The sequence below is a fragment of the Rhinopithecus roxellana genome, chromosome 16, assembly GCF_007565055.1.
Source record: "Rhinopithecus roxellana isolate Shanxi Qingling chromosome 16, ASM756505v1, whole genome shotgun sequence".
Lineage (NCBI taxonomy): Eukaryota > Metazoa > Chordata > Mammalia > Primates > Cercopithecidae > Rhinopithecus > Rhinopithecus roxellana.
The window spans coordinates 9494705-9511296 of NC_044564.1; the positions used below are offsets into that span (position 1 = coordinate 9494705).

A 16592-nucleotide genomic window follows, 5' to 3' on the forward strand; every position below is an offset into this window, starting at 1 on the left:
CAAGCTCCGCCTCCCGGGTTCCCGCCATTCTCTTCGCTCAGCCTCCCCAGTAGCTGGGACTACAGGCGCCGCCACCACGCCCGGCTAATTTTTTGTAGTTTTAGTAGAGACGGGGTTTCACTGTGTTAGCCAGGATGGTCTCGATCTCCTGACCTCATGATCCGCCCTCCTCGGCTTCCCCAAGTGCTGGAATTACAGGCGTGAGCCACCGCGCCCGGTCAGGAAACTGCTTTTCAATCTCCATTTGCTCCCTGAGGTGGGACGACGGGTCGGGGCTGGGCCAGGTGACTGCTGCCCTTGTCCCAGCCGCACCTTGCCCCGCCACGCTGGCCGTGCTGCCAACCGGATGTGAACGCTGCCACCTGACACCCACCTTGCCTGCCCCGGGAGCGTCCCTGGTGACAAGGCTACTTCAGGTACCCAGTGTGGGGCATCCCAGCCCCGCGCGGAAACACGCCCCAGTTTGCCTGCCCGCCCCCAAGAGTCTCCCTACAGGGGCCCGAGGGCACCCTAAGAGCCAGGCCTTCGGCCAGGTGGCCACTGGTCACTCGGGGGCGGTTCGAGCGGCCCTCTGCGTGGCCACCGGCCTGGCACGGGCGGTCGCGTCCCCGCTGCCTTTCCGCCCTTGGGGAGCTGTGGTTCTGGGCGCAGGAGCCTGTGGCTGCCCCGGCAGCGGGGCGAGGGGGCACGGGGCGGGGCAGGAGGCCCAGACCGTGGGGGTCAGCTCCACAGACCGAGCGACCGGGAAGCCAGGATGGGGGTGGCCCTGGGACCGGGAGGGTGGGAGCAGAGCTCCAGAGCCTCGGTGACCTGGCAGTGGGCTGCGGGGAGAGACCGTGGAGGGAGGGGCCGGGTGACCCACGGCGGGAAGGCGGGGGCCGTGTCGGGGCGGGGTTGGCGACAGTGTCGGGCGGGGCTGGGGGGCCGTGTCTGGGCGGGGTCTGGTGAGGGGGCCGTGTCGGGGCGTGGTTGGGGACAGTGTCAGGGCGGGGCGCCTCACCTAGCCCTTCCCTGCCGCGCGCTCCTCGCCCCACCCCGCGCCCCGCCCCGCCCCGCCGCGCCGCCCTCGCAATAAGGGGCCTGAGCGCGCCGGAGAGGAGCCGGAGCGGGAGCGGGAGTGAGCGGGGCCGCGCCGTCGGGCGCCGGGCCGGGCCGGGCCATGGAGCTGTGGCCGTGTCTGGCTGCGGCGCTGCTGTTGCTGTTGCTGCTGGTGCAGCTGAGCCGCGCGGCCGAGTTCTACGCCAAGGTCGCCCTGTACTGCGCGCTGTGCTTCGCGATGTCCGTCATGGCCTCGCCCGTCTGCCTGCTGCGCCACGGCGGCCGGACGGTGGAGAACATGAGGCAAGGCCGGGGGCCGCCGGGAGGGGTCGGGGAACCGCCGCGCCGCTTCCGCTTCCCTAACTTTCTTCTGGGTTCCCCCCCCTTCCTGCCCCGCCCGGCCCGCCCCGCTCCGCTCCGGGGCTCCGGGGAGAGCTCGCCTGGGCCGGTGGCGGGCACGGGAGGGGGTTCCGGAGGGAGGGGGTCCAGGAGCCAGGGGATCCCGGAGCCGGCGTCACAGTGCCCAGCACCCCACCCGCCGCCCTGGCCCCGGGCGTCTACACCAGTTTCGGCCTCCGCCGCGTCCCTGTAGCCCGGCGTGGGGTTCCGGGGGCGGAGCGGCTTTCGGAGAGAAAGGGGGCCGGGCCGCGCTGGGAGAGGCTCAGCCCTGCTTCCTGAGCGGGGAAACCGAGGCCGGGGCTGCGGGGACTTGCCCCAGGGCCATTCATTGGGGCGCACGGCGGCGTGGGGCGCCCCTCGGCCTCCCTCCGACGCCCTCCTGCCCGTCGGCCTGGTGATGGGCGCACCTGTGAGGCGGGTTCCCCTCTCTCCCCTTCCTCTTCGCAGGGAGGTGGGGGACCCGGAGGGGACCTGCTTCAGTGCTGGGGAGCGCGACGCTAGCCTCCAGCTCTGGGGGTCCAGCTTCCACCCGAAGGGAAGGAAGAGTTAGGACTAGGGTGTGGCAGGGCTGAAATGTTCCCCTGGACGCCTTCCAGAAAGTGGGAGCTTGGTTTTGCCAGACTGGGGTTGGGGGCCAGAGTTCAGACTGGGCTGCCAAGGACGGCGGGGGCTGGCTGCTCCTGGGCGGGGTGGCTGCTGGAGAAGGCTTTTGCCTGCCCCCTCTTCCTGTTAGCCATCCCCAGGCTGTTGCTACATTTCTCTCTGCCCTGTTTGGACTGCCCAGCCAGTGGCTTTTGCAATGGCCTGAGGTGGGGGCATTGCGGCCCCAGAGGCCCCCTTCCCTGTGGTTCCAGGGGCAGTGGGTGAAGGTTTGCTACCTCCCCACATCGCTGTCCTTGCCAGTCCTGGGAGGGCGCTGAGGCTCCTGGAAGGGGCCTACATTCATGAACCGCCCCCGCCCCCACCATGGCTTCCCACGGAGCCCCAGAAGCTCCAGGAATATGAAGAAGGACCCTGGGGCTGATGGTGAGCATGGAGAGTCCGAGAAGGGCCTGGTAGCTGCTCAGCCGGACATGTGTGTGACTGGTGGTGATGTGGGCCGGGTGGCCCAGGCCGGGGTCCCGGGGAGCGCACCCTCCAGGGCTGGCCCAGGTGGTGACTGGCGCGGACTTCCCCAGTGGAGCGCCCTTCAGGGAGGAAGGCAGTTTCCAGCAACAGGGAGTTCCTAGGGGCTGGGCTCTGGGCACCTGTGCTGGAATATCTGAAGGCCTCACCTGTGGTTCTGGCCCTGGGATCCCCTGTGGGCAGGGGTCTCTGTGAAGGGCCCCCCCTCAGCCCCTGGGGTGATTCAGAGTAGGAGCGAGGGTGCAGCTTTCCCAGCTGAGGAGGGGCCAGTCTGTGGGTTCCTTGGGGGGGTGCCCCCCACCCCGAGGAAATGGCATGTGTGGTTCTGACGCCAGCAGGGCATCCTGGGCCGGGTGTGTCCTGGGGTCCGGACAGGGGACAGGATCCTGTTCTTTCAGCAGAAGTGATGGTGCACCTGACTTAGGAGACCCTGGAGCAGACCCCACTACTGAGCTAGGCCACTACTGAGCTAGGCCCCAGGCCATGGGCCTCTTCATCGGCAGCCTCCTCGTGTGAGAGCCTGGCTTGCTCTGCAGGGTCCTCTGCCTGAACTTCATGGATGTTTCCCAGGGGCCAAATCGCAGTTCACCTGCTGCCCTTTCTATGGACCTGGCTGGCTGGGCTGGCTGGCACTGGCCCTGCTGCCCCACTCGCCCACTCGGCCCTGTCCCCATCTCAGCCTGGAGATTCTGACTAACCCGGGTGTCCTCGCGACCTGGGGCCTCTCATGGTGCTTGGATGGGACCCTCCTGCCACCCTGACCTCTTCAGGGCAGCTCCCAGGCTCAGGCCTGCGGACTAGTGGCTTCCGGGACACTGGCTGCTAACAGCAGGTGCTTTGTTCTGGCTTTGGTCCCTGAAGAGAAGGGAGGGCCAGAGGGCGGGGCGGTCTGGAGGAGAGGCCTGGGACTCCATGGCTGCCTTCCCCACACCTCTGCAGGGCTCCCCAGGCCCCGGGGTCCCTGATGACTCCCAAGACTCCCAGCAATGGCTAAGAGTGGGGCTGTTGTGAACATGCATTCACTCCGTGGGGGCCGTCGGGAGGGGCGAGAAAGGCAGATGAAGAGGAGGCGCTTTGTCACTCCAGGGAAGGGACCCCGGGGGGCTGGAAGGGAGGGAGGGGATACTTGGCCTCTGTTCCTGCTGTGCGCCAGGGGTGTCTCCAGCCTCGGGAACAGGGATTCGCATGTGCTCGGTGTTATAAATAAGGACACTGAGGCTGAGATAAGCAACTTGAAACTGGGGCAGGGTGCCCAAGCCAGGACGGGGTGGAACTGGGGTTCGAACCCACTGACAGTGACTCCAGAGTACCTGCTTTTCCCTTTCCCCGCCGTTCCCAGCCCAGCGCTTGGCACCATCAGGGCAGCCCTGTGGCAGGCCTGAGCTCTGGGAGGGGCGCTCCGTCTTGCCCCTGAGCAATGGCTGCCCTGGCTGAGGCCCAGCCCCTCCCCACGTGGTTCCAGGCGGCGCCCAAGAGCCCCCTGCTGTCTACACTGTAGTTCTGAGCATGTGAGGGTCGGTGATGGGACTAGAACCGCTGAGGCAGCCTTTGCTCCCACCGGGCTTGGGGCTGAGACCATGGACCCCTTGCAGGCAGGGGTTGTCCCCGAGCCCTTCCCTGTGTGCACAGTTAGGGTGGAGCTGCAGGGCAGGTTTCCTCACCAGGGGCCGATGCCCTGGTACATCCATTCGACAGAGGAAAGCAAAGCCCAGAGCCCCTCTGTGTCCTACAGCTGGGTTCAGCTACAGGGTCAGAAAACCCTAAAGACGGCAGCTTAATCCACAGAGAAGTTTACTTCTTTTTTTTTGAGATGGAGTCTCGCTCTGTCGCCCAGGCTGGAGTGCAGTGGCCGGATCTCAGCTCACTGCAAGCTCCGCCTCCCAGGTTCACGCCAGTCTCCTGCCTCAGCCTCCCGAGTAGCTGGGACTACAGGTGTCCGCCACCTTGCCCGGCTAGTTTTTTATATTTTTTTTTAGTAGAGACGGGGTTTCACCGTGTTAGCCAGGATGGTCTCGATCTCCTGACCTCGTGATCCACCTGTCTCGGCCTCCCAAAGTGCTGGGATTACAGGCTTGAGCCACCGCGCGCAGCCGAAGTTTACTTTTTCATGCAGAAAAGCAGAGCAGATGGGCAGCCTAGGGAAACAGCAGTTAGTTTCCGGCTCCTTTGACCTATGTTCCTACCATTTTCCGTGTCCTAGAGAGAAAAGGGGTACTCTTCCTCTTAAGGATGCTCCCCGAATTGAACCCCATGCTCTGCTGGTATCCGGAGGCCAGGACCTAGTGGTCGTGACAGCTCCTGGCTGCAGGGCAGGCTCCTGTCCCGTGGAGCAGGTGCCCACACCACACGCCCAGTGTGGGAAGAACGCACAGGGGACTTGGGATGTTGGGCAAGGTTTGATCCAGATTTGCTGGCCAGTGCACAGTCCTGGGTCCCCTGACAGATGTCCGGTGGGGACACAGTGCCATCGGGGAGCCCTATGTCACTGCAGCACTGGGGTCTTAGTCCCAAGGGAGACTGTGACCTTGGTTCTCCAGAGCTCTCCAGGTGTCTCTCTGCAGGCCCAGAAATTGGAGCTGTCCTGATTGAGGGATGGGAGGGCTTCTCTGGCCCCACCTCCTCCCAGCCCGCCATACCTGCACTCCCACACATCCCCTTTGAGGAGTAATTGGGGACCCCCCCACGTCCAGGTGTTTGTGTGGGCTGGACCCCTCACCCCTATGGACCCGTCCTGCCTTGTGCTGCAGCTCGGATGACACTTATCGGAAAACACCAGATTCCTCGCTGGGGCCCCTGTCCCCGGAGCATCCCTGATGGCTCTGCGTGGCCCCATCGAGCCCCGGGGGTTGGGGGGAGGCTGCCCTGAATGAGCTCACACAGCTGAGGATGGGCAAGTCCTGGCTCAGAGGGCTGCTGGGTCTCCTGGGAGTGTCCCAGCCCAGGGCCAGGGCAAGGGTCAGTGAGTGGCCTTCCATGAGGACAGCCTGGCCAATGGCCTGGGCCCTGACCTAGACCCACCTCCCAGCTGCCTGAACCTGCTGCTGGTGGGACCGGGGACTTAGGCACATTGAGGGGCCTTTCGCTTTGATTTACTTTGGATTTTTTTGTTTTTTTGTTTTTTTTTGAGACAAGGTCTCACTCTGTTGCCCAGGTTGGTCTCAAACCCCTGGGCTCAAGTGATCCATCTGCCTCAGCCTCCCAAAGTGCTGGGGTCATAGGCATGAGCCACCACACCCAGGCCCGCCCATTTTGGATTCTTTCCCTCCTGTGTCATCCTCATCACAGCCACTGTTGGTGGAGGTCCTGTCCTGGCCTGAGGGTGCCCCGGGTGTCGGGCCTTATAGAGTGTAAGCCCGTACACCCTTCCAAATGAGCCTGGGAGGTCAAGTGCATTGCCCGAGGCCATAGCTGGGATGAAGGGAAATGGGATCCAAATCCCCGTCTGGCCCAGAGCCTGGGTGTGGGAGCAGCCCAGGTGTCCGGGGGCTGAGCTCAGATGGTCTGAGGAGGCTGGATTCCTACAGACCCCAGAGGGGTCTCATGGTGCTTCGCTCAAGGCCGGTGGGCTCCAGTCCGAGGGCTCCTGAAAGAGACTGGGGCAGGACCTGGGCTTTCAGCAGGAGCCCGCTGTTCCAATGCCACCGGAAGGGCCCAGTCTGGGCTCAGCCTTGCTTGGTTTGGGCACTGGGCTGCTTCCTGGGCCTCCTGCCTTGCTGGGCAAAGCTGGCACAAGTCACCTGCCTGGCAGCGGCCAGCAGGGTTCCCCAAGCTCCAGGCTTCCGGCAACCTTGGCTTTGCCCCTGCTGGGGTACCCTGGGGAGGCAAGGAGTCCAGGACCTGGAGTTGGGGTCCGTGTGACTGTGTCCTGGACCAGCACAGCGACACCTGCCCCAGGCTTTGGGGAAAGGACAGGGCAGCCTCTCGTCCCCCTGTGGTGGGTGGGAGGAGAGTTTGGGTGAGGCGGGGTGTTTGGCACAGGACAAGCTGGTCGGGGAAGCCTGGGGACAGTGGCTGCTCTGGCCACTCTGAGCTTCCTGCTGGGGGAGGCCGGAGCAGGCTCCCAGCCTGCTGAGGGGTTGAGGGGGCTGCGGAGCCTGGGGGAGGGAGGGAGCCTCAGGATCGGCTCCTGGAGTCCTAATGGGGGCCCTCACCACCCCAGCACGACTCTGCCAGCTCAGAAGCAGGGTTCCGAGGGGGCGCTCAGGCTTGTTCTGGCTTCCCTGCTGTGTGGCCTTGGGGAAGTCACTTAACTTTGCTGAACCTTGAACCTCGGCTTCCTCATCTGAAGAGGGGGGTTATGATCGTACCTACCCTGGAGGGTTACCCTCAGAACGAAAGGGTGACTCATGTTGAACCCTTGTCTCGGGGCTTTGCACACAGGAGGTACAGGGGGCCTCTGTGCTTAGAAGGCGATTTTTCTCTGCCTGGGTTCCCCGGGGTGTCCTCGGCTGCAGGAGCTTCTGCAGGGCTTACAAGGTTCAGGCCCTTCCTCTCTGAGGAAACACTTTTTTTTTTTTGAGATGAAGTCTTGCTCTGTCACCCAGGCTGGAGTACAGTGGCACCATCTCGACTCACTACAACCTCCACCTCCCTGGTTCGGGTGATTCTCCCGCCTCAGCCTCCTGAGTAGCTGGGATTACAGGCACCTGCCACCAGGCCTGGCTAATTTTTGTTTTTTTAATAGAGATGGGATCTCACCGCTTTGGCCAGACTGGTCTCGAACTCCTGACCTCAGGTGATACGCCTGCCTCGGCCTCCCACAGTCTTGGGATTACAGGCGTGAGCCACCTCGCCCAGCCAGGAACCGCTTTTAAAGTGAGAGTCTATACTTTCCCACCAGCTTTCAGAAAGCTCTGAACTATGTATGGGACACTAGGGGAGGAAGTGCGGTGGCTCCACGTGGCTGGTGCAGGTGGCCCTTTGTCCCCTTGAGGACATCAACTTGGACTTTCTTTTGCCTCCAGGGTATACCTTTCTCCCCCAGCCACACCGTGGGCTGCAGAGTTCTGGAGAGCTACAGCCTCCTTCTGGCCTGGGGCAGCCTCCATCCACTCATCTTTCTGGCCTGAGGACCAGGGGCTGGTGATGGGCGGCAGGACAGAGCGTCTGCTTGGCGCTGCCTGCTGGGCGGGGATTTGTAACCTGTGTGTTGCACAGTTGAGAGAAGTATCAGTGCACGATCCATCCCCTGAGCAGCTTAGATATTATAAAAAAAAAAAAAGGAAAAGTTTTAGAGCTGGAGAGTGGTGCTGACTGCACAGCAGGGGATGCGCTGAGTGCCATGGAACCATGCACTGAGAAACAGGTAAAATGATAATGTTTAAGTGATGCGTGTTATACCACAATCAAAACAGATGAGGGCCGGGTGCCTGGCTCACTCCTGTCATCCCAGCATTTTGGGAGGCCGAGGCGGGCGGATCACGAGGTCAGGAGTTTGAGACCAGCCTGGCCAACATGGTGAAACCCCATCTCTGCCCAAAATACAGAAATTAGCCCGGCGTGGTGGTGGACGCCTGTAGTCCCAGCTACTTGCTAGGCTGAGGCAGGAGAATTGCTTGAACCCGGGAGGGGGAAATGGCAGTGAGATGACATCACGCCACTGCACTCCAGCCTGGGTGACAGCAAGACTCTGTCTCAGAAAAATAAAAAATAAATGCACATCTCATTTTTTAATAACTTTAGATTTACAGAGAAGTTGCAGAGATATTACAGGGGGACTCCATATGACCCTCACCAGTCCTCCCTTGTTAATGTCTTACATCGCCAAGATGCAGTTGTCAACACTAAGAAACCAGCTGACCTGCTGTGGTGGCTCATGCCGGTAATCCCAGCACTTTGGGAGGCCGAGGCGGGAGGATCACCTGAGGTCAGGAGTTTGAAACCAGCCTGGCCAACATGGTGAAACCCCGTCTCTACTAAACATACAAAAACTAGCCAGGCATGGTGGCATGTGCTTGTAATCCCAGCTACTCGGAGGCTGAGGCAGGAGAATTGCTTGAATCCGGGAGGCGGAGGTTGCAGTGAGCCGAGATGGTGCCACTGTACTCCAGCCTGGGTGACAGAACGAGACTCTGTCTCAAAAAAAAATAAAGAAAAAAAAGAAAAAACAAGAAAAAAAAAAAGGCTGGGTGTGGTGGCTCACGCTTGTAATCTCAGCACTTTGGGAGGCCAAGGCGAGCAGATCACTTGAGGTCAGGAGTTCAAGACCAGCCTGGCCAACATGGTGAGACCCCCCCCCCCATCTCTACTAAAAATACAAAAAATTAGCCAGGCGTGGTGGCGCACGTCTGTAATCCCAGCTACTCAGGAGGCTGAGGCATGAGAATTACTTGAGCCTGGGAGGTGGAGGTTGCAGTGAGCCGAGATCACACCACTGCACTTCAGTCTGGGTGACAGAGTGAGACCCTGTCTCAAAAATAAAAAAGTAGATAAAAGATGGAACTGGCCAGTGTCACTACCAGAGGGAACCACTGTCCCTTTCAGATGTGACCCGAGACTTCTGTAGGCAGCTAGCTTTGGAATTGCAGGTGCGTCTTGGCTGCTGCTAGAAATCTTACGCGTGTCCTTCACAAGATGTGAGTGTGGACCTGCCCTGTTCTTCCCCTCTGTCGCAGCTGGCTGTGAAACGGACCCTAATTTACTTTCGCTCTCCCTACCGGTGGACATTTAAGCATTTTCAGGTTTTCCTAATTCACCGCACACTTGAGCACCACAAGCTTCTCCAGGCGTTGGGTGAATTCCTGGAAGATTCTGAGAGGAGAGGGGCCAGGTTTCCTTAGGGCTCTGGCCGGGCCTGCCAACCTGCCCTCCGGAAGCATCTGTGTCTGTGCGACTCCCCACTCCTGCCAACTGCTGGGCCCGTTCCCAACGCCCTGGCTGGCACCTCCTGTTATCAGGCGTTTTAATCTGTGCCCGGGGAAGGATAAGGACGGTCTCTTGTTTCCATTTGCATTTCTTTGATTGGTGACGCGACCGTCTTGCTAGCACAAGACAGTTCCGTGTTTTCTGTTGGTGAACTGCCGGCTATTGCCTCCTCATCTTCTTGGAGCGTCACAGGGGTCCGGGAAGCTGGATCGTGCAGATGAGTGTGGAGGCAAAACAGCCCTGCCGTTCCCCTGAGCGTGTGGGTGCTGCCAGCCCGGGCACGCCTTCTGGGTGGGAGGGGGCGGTGGCCGGCGTGGCCTGGAGAGATGTCTCCGGAGCTGGCTGAGGAGGGCAGATCTGAGGAGGCCCCAGGCTTCTAAGTCCAGGGACGGACGGCTGGACTCATCATCAGAATTAACCATTAGGCCCCCCTTGACTCAGTTTCCCCATCTGCAACCGGGGTCATGAGCTTTGCCCCATCCGCCGGAGGTGGTGCTGCCACAGGCCTGGGCTCACACATGGAAGGGCAGAGCGCCAGGGACAGGGAGGGGACGGGGGTGTTGGTGTCGTATGGGAACAGACATCAGCCGGGGAAGGTGGAGAATTCTGGAGACGAGGGAGGAGACAGCTGCAGGACACCGAATGTGCCCAGCGCCTGTGAACTGTGCACCCAGAAAAGGCCAAGGGGATACATTCTATGTTACGTGGATTTTACCACAATTTTTTTTTTTTTTTTTTTTATTTTTATTTTTTGAGACGGAGTCTCGCTCTGCCGCCCAGGCTGGAGTGCAGTGGCCGGATCTCAGCTCACTGCAAGCTCCGCCTCCCGGGTTCACGCCATTCTCCTGCCTCAGCCTCCCAAGTAGCTGGGACTACAGGCGCCTGCCACGTCGCCCGGCTAGTTTTTTGTATTTTTAGTAGAGACGGGGTTTCACCATGTTAGCCAGGATGGTCTCGATCTCCTGACCTCGTGATCCGCCCGTCTCGGCCTCCCAAAGTGCTGGGATTACAGGCTTGAGCCACCGCGCCCGGCCAATTTTTTTTTTTTAAAGGCCGGGCAAGTTGGCTCAGGTCTGTGATCCCAGCACTTTGGGAGGCCGAGGTGGGCAGATTGCTTGAGCCTAGGAGTTTGAGACCAGCCTGGCCAACACGGTGAAACCCCATCTCTACCAAAAATACAAACACTGGCCAGGTGTGGTGGCACACGTCTGTGGTCCCAAGCTAGTCAGCAGCCTGAGGTGGAGGCTGGAGTGAGCCAAGATTGTGACACTGCACTCCAGCCTGGGTGACAGAGCAAGACCCTATTAAAACAACAAAAATCCCCACCAGTATGGCTTGGAGAGGAGGCCTCGGCTTTGAAACCCTGCTCTGTGGCCTGGAGCAGTTACTCAGACTCATCTGTACAAAGCGGAGGGCGCTTAGGACTGTTGGGGGATCAAATGGCGGGTGGCACTACTCTGCATGGAGAGGGGAGCAGCACTGGGAGCCCCCCGGTCAGTGCTGGCACAGCCTTGCCCCTGGTCATCCACCCCTGCTGGAGCTTTGGGGTGAGCTCCGTCCTCCTGGCTCCATCCCTGCCGGCTGCCCCGTGATGGGCAGGTACCCTATCTGGGGTATGCCCAGAGCTTCCTGGCAGCACAGCAGGGCACAGGCTTGGGGTGCTTGGAGCTGGTCAGAGACTTCGGATGTCCCTTGGACATCCCTGGTCCCAACCATGATGGGCTGCTTGGACGAGGCCACCTCACATTCGCAGGTGCTCCAAGGACAGCCGCCAGTGGGCTGGGCCCCTGCCAGAGTTGGGGCTGCTGGGGCCGGTGCTCTGGTGGCCGGGACCCTGGTTCTGTTCCTGCTCCTGGTGCGACCTCAGACAAGCCCCGAGCCCCCCGCCGCCTATTCATGGGGAAAAGGAACCCGGCCTGATTCTGTAGGTAGGGGTGAGAGAGGGTCTCGGTCTTGGCTGTTTTCTGGAAGAGGCTTTCGGAGGTCCTTTCAGAGGTGTCCACTGGCACTGACACTTTCTTCCTGATGTGGCCCTGCCTTGAGGGGCCAGTGACCTTCCCCAGGGTGTGTGGGGTCCCATCTCCTCTGCAGGGGTGCAGAGGCTGCTCTCCCTGACGTGGGTCCTTCGTGGCGGACGTGAGAGCCAGTGCCACTTCCTTTCCGGCTGGGTCCCCTGTGGGGTGTTTGAGGGCTGGGCAGGCCCCTGGACGTGGATTTGGAAGTGGGCGCCTGCCCATGCTCGTAGCATCCGAGTTCCAGAGGCTCTGGGTTTTCCCCTGTTGCAGGGGAGATGGAGGCAGGGCAGCCGTCCAGGTGGGTGAGCCGGGCCCAGGACTCTGTCCCTTCAGGGGCTCCCTCCCCTGTGTCTTCCGGTCTCCTGCCCTGCGCCAGGAGGGCCTCTCCCCGGCCTCCTCCACACCCCACCCCCAGGCCTTCGCGCCCCAGCCTCGGCTGCGGGATCTGCGGGACCCGTGTTCACAGTGGCCTTCCCTGCAGCATCATCAGCTGGTTCTTGCGAAGCTTCAAGTACTTTTATGGGCTCCGCTTCAAGGTGCGGGACCAGCACAGGCTGCAGGAGGCCCGGCCCTGCGTCATCGTCTCCAACCACCAGAGCATCCTGGACATGATGGGTAGGCCGGGCATCCAGGGCAGCTTCTGGATTCTGAGTGGGGCCCGCTGAGCTGGGGCTGTGTGGGGCTGGGGCGGGGTCCCGAGGACGAAGACACAGGGCTGCCTGTGCCTGGGCGAGGTTGGCCTCAGTACCTCCCTCAGGGCCGGACACAGAGGCTCGGAGGCCACACGACCCGCCCAGGTAGCCAGGGAGAAGGCAGGGCCCCAGGCAGTTCTGTGGGTGCTCAGCGACTGTCTTCCAGCACACGCTCTCTCCCCCTCTCCCTGTCTCCCTCTCTCTCTGTCTCCCAGGCCTCATGGAGGTCCTTCCCAAGCGCTGCGTGCAGATCGCCAAGCGGGAACTGCTCTTCCTGGGCCCCGTGGGCCTCATCATGTACCTCGGGGGCGTTGTCTTCATCAACCGGCAGCGCTCTAGCACTGCTATGTCGGTGATGGCCAACCTGGGCGAGCGCATGGTCAGGGAGAACGTGAGTGTGCAGGGCCAGGGCTGGGTGGGGTCGGGGTGGGGCCCGGGTGGGGTCAGGCGGGGACCAGCCTGTGACTTGGTTTTGGCAGGAAAAAGACCCCCACATCACCCTGCTCCGCAGATCGGGTCCCACGCCAGCTGCTTCACAAAGTGGGGCTTCTTTTTTTTTTTTTTTTTTTTTTGAGACGGAGTCTCGCTCTGTCGCCCAGGCTGGAGTACAGTGGTGGCGCGATCTCAGCTCACTGCAAGCTCCGCCTCCCGGGTTCACGCCATTCTCCTGCCTCAGCCTCCCGAGTAGCTGGGACTACAGGCGCCCGCCACCTCACCCGGCTAGTTTTTTGTATTTTTTAGTAGAGATGGGGTCTCACCGGGTTAGCCAGGATGGTCTCGATCTCCTGACCTCATGATCCACCCGCCTCGGCCTCCCAAAGTGCTGGGATTACAGGCTTGAGCCACCGCGCCCGGCCAAAGTGGGGCTTCTTAGGAGGGGAGGGAGCGCGGCCTTTCTGGGGTGGCCTGGGCGTGAGGTCAGCCCAGGCTCTTCTCTCCCTGCAGCTCAAAGTGTGGATCTACCCGGAGGGTACTCGTAATGACAACGGGGACCTGCTGCCTTTTAAGAAAGGCGCCTTCTACCTGGCGGTCCAGGCACAGGTAGACTGAGCCCAGCCCTCCCGGGGTGGGTGAAGGCTGGGGAGGTGGGGTCAGGCTGGCTTAAGGCAGGAGGTGACCACCCAGCCAAGCTGAGGACCCTTGGCAGGCAAGGGACTCCTCCCACTGAGTTGGGGACAGGGCCTCCTTGCCCCTTCCCACACTTGCCCCCTGACCGGCCAGGGAGGGCAGCCCCTTACGCCTTTCGCCCACACAGAGAGTGCCCAGCTGCCCTTGGTGAGCACCCAGGACGTGGCCTGCGAGGCTGGGCAGGTAGAGGGGGGTAAGCCGGGCCGCTGGACTCTGCCCGCCAGGCTCTCAGGAGGCTCATTCTGGGCCTGGCTGAGGTGGGCTTCAGGGCATGGGCAGTGGGTCTGGACAAGCCAGGCTTTTGGTGTAGCGGCGGGTCGGGCCAGAGCTTGGGGTGGGTGGAGCTCATTGTGAGTGGCACCTGCAGACTCTGGACTTCCTGGTCCCCAGCCTCCAGGGGTGCAGCGCGTCCTAGGGTGTCTGGGAGAGGCCAGGGTATAGCCAACCCCGCGGCACCTGTCCTGCCCCTGCCGCTGTGCTGGGGAGAGTTGCGTCAGGAGAAGGAGCTTTTACCTTACCTGGGTGGGGTCTCACTCAGGGCCGGGGTCTCAGTTCCTTCCCTCACACTGGCCTGTAGTGGCCCCCGGTGCCTGACCCTGTGCAAGGTGGGTGGGAGAGGGCTCTCCTTCCGGAGGCTCCCAGCTAAGGCTGTGAGGCCTGGGGAGCCCCGGAGGCACTGGGCTGGGCGGGCATCCTTGGGTTTGATCCCAGCCCTGCCCAGGTGCAGGACACACCTGCCCAGCCTGGGGCTGATGTCACTTCCCTTTGGGGGCGGAGTGACGGCTGGATCAGCTCTGGGAGAGGAGAGGGGAGATGGGCGGCTGTGAAGGGGGAGGCTGGGGGTGGCGGCAGCCAGGAGACTGCTCCCAGTCCCCAGCCTACCTGCCGGCCTCCTCCCTCCCTGCCTCCAGTCCCCACCTACCTGCCGGCCCCCTCCCTCCCTGCCTCCAGTCCCCACCTACCTGCTGGCCCCCTCCCTCCCTGCCTCCAGTCCCCAGCCTACTTGCCAGCCCCCTGGAGGTTCCCTGGCTGCCTCAGGTTAATGATCACCCCCAAGTGCCCTTGGATTTGACCCCGGTGGCTTCCAGGAACACCAGCAGGCTCCACCCCTCCCCCTGGCTAGAGCTGCCTCCCTCGCTAGTTTCCTGGGATGGAGAGATGACTGGGAGGGAGGCGTGGGCAGGGAAGAGCGCCATAACCTCCTCCTACATCGGACAGGGCCCTGCCCCACTGGCTAGCTACACATCCAGTACGGGGACAGGCGGGAACCAGACAAACAAGTGCTAGCTCAGGAGGGTTTCCTAGAGGAGGTAAGTAAAGATTTGCAGGATGAGCTTTGCAACTCTGGGCCAACCAGAGCAGGACGGGTATCCCAGGTCCCAAGGGCAGGACAGCCACAAGGACCCATGGCAGCAGCGAAGGCAGGGGCAGGTGGGCCACTGGACAGGGCTCCCCAACCATATGCAGCCTGGGGTGTGCCCGGCCTGTCCCCAGGGCTGCCTCAGCCGCGTGTCTCCCTGCCCACAGGTGCCCATCGTCCCCGTGGTGTACTCCTCCTTCTCCTCCTTCTACAACACCAAGAAGAAGTTATTCACCTCAGGTACCCCCACATGTGTGCACCTGGGGTGTACGCCCTGCCTCACCCTATGGTCACGGAGCCCTGGGCCCCTCATCGTTCCCATTTCTGGGTGGCAACCATGGCGTGGCCACATGGTAACCATGTGGCGAATGAGTGACTCAGGCTGGAGTCCCAGCTGTGGGCTTTGTGGTCTCATGGTGGTCACCCTTCCCAGTGGCCCTGTGAGATGGGTGGTGCTGGGCCCATTTTTCAGATGAGGAAACTGAGGCTCCAAGAGGATAGCCTGGGTGCCTGACTTCACACGGATGGACCCCAGCTGTACACACAGCTTGGGGGCCTTGAGGCGGCTTCCTCCAGGGCTGAAGGGCAGCCTCTGAGCCCATGCGTCCAGGCTGATGCCTGCATGGGGTAGATGGAGTCCAGGCAGCCCAGGGGCACAGGCAGCGAGGCTCACAGCCTCTGCCCTTTCCAGCCAGTTCCCAGAACGTGGGTACCTGGTGCCCAGGTGGGACAGTGGGGTCAAAGTTGGAAAGCAGTGGGGGAACCCAGCTCCACCTCTCCCACAGCCCCCGTATGGAACGCAGAGGCCAGACGGTGGGGTAGGGGCGATCGGGAAGGGGGGCTTTCTGGGGGCAGTAACAGGAGCACAGACTTATCGAAACTGTGGCATGAAGGCCAGGCAGCTATGGGTTTTACTGCACCAACATTACTGCAATTAAAATAACCCACCACAGCTAGGGAGTCCAGGAGAAGAGCCTGGCCTCAGGGGCTTCCCAGGGAGTGGCTATGGGGGGCCAGGGAGAGGTGAGGCCAGGTCAGCAGGCTGAGGTGGGCCCCAGCTCCCCACAGGCTGCTGAGGTCTGTTGCTCCCCCGGCAGGAACAGTCACAGTACAGGTGTTGGAAGCCATCCCCACCAGCGGCCTCACCGTGGCGGATGTCCCTGCACTCGTGGACACCTGCCACCGGGCCATGAGGACCACCTTCCTCCACATCTCCAAGACCCCCCAGGAGAATGGGGCCACTGCGGGGCCTGGCGTGCAGCCGGCCCAGTAGCCGAGACCACGGCAGGGCAGGACCTGGGGAGGGCAGGTGGGAAGCCAATGGCTGGAGGATGGGCAGAGGGGACCCCCACCCAGGCTTCCAAACACCGTGTCCGGCTCCCCTGGCTCTCGTTCAGCCCTGGAAGCAGCAAGTCCCTTCTGTCACTGGCCTCAGACATGGGCCCCTGGCGTCCGCTGCAGGGGGATCAGCTGGACCCTCCCCAGGCTCAAGGGCAGGGACTTGCCCCCACGGCACCTCTCGGAGCTGGGATGATGAGGATGAGGCCTGAGGCTGTGGCCGGCAGGTGGGCTGAGCCACAAGGCCCCCGGATGGCCCAGGAGCAGATGGGAGGACCCCAAGGCCCGACGTTCACTGCCCGAGCCCTCTGCTCTGGCCACCTGGGACCCACTCGGATGCAGTCGGGCTCCAGGGTCCACCCCACAAGCTGCATCAGGCTCTCAGGAGAGAAGGCGCCTGGAGGGCCGGGAGTCCCAGACTCACGCACCCTGGGCCACAGGGAGCCGGGAAGCAGGACCTGCTGCTCCTGCCGGCGTGGAGGACTCTGTGGAGTCAGCATTGTACTCCGTTGCTGTTTTTTTATAAACACACTCTTGGAAGTGGCTGAGCAGCTGTGGTCACTCACAGGGCGGGCAGGGTGACCAGGGTGGTAGAGCCGATGCTGTGTCTTCCCAGCTGTTCTCCCTAAGAGC

The 16592-nt window shown here is 62.1% G+C and overlaps 1 protein-coding gene across 1 annotated transcript; it reads left to right on the forward strand.

Annotated features, from left to right (window-relative positions):
* Window positions 1-1048: 1048 nt before the first annotated feature.
* Window positions 1049-16504, forward strand: AGPAT2 (1-acylglycerol-3-phosphate O-acyltransferase 2). Its single transcript, XM_010372713.2, has 6 exons — window positions 1049-1341; window positions 11923-12056; window positions 12349-12524; window positions 13079-13174; window positions 14789-14861; window positions 15719-16504. Exons 1-6 carry the CDS (start codon window positions 1160-1162, stop codon window positions 15892-15894), a joined length of 837 nt encoding a protein of 278 aa, XP_010371015.1. The 5' UTR covers window positions 1049-1159; the 3' UTR covers window positions 15895-16504.
* Window positions 16505-16592: the final 88 nt, after the last annotated feature.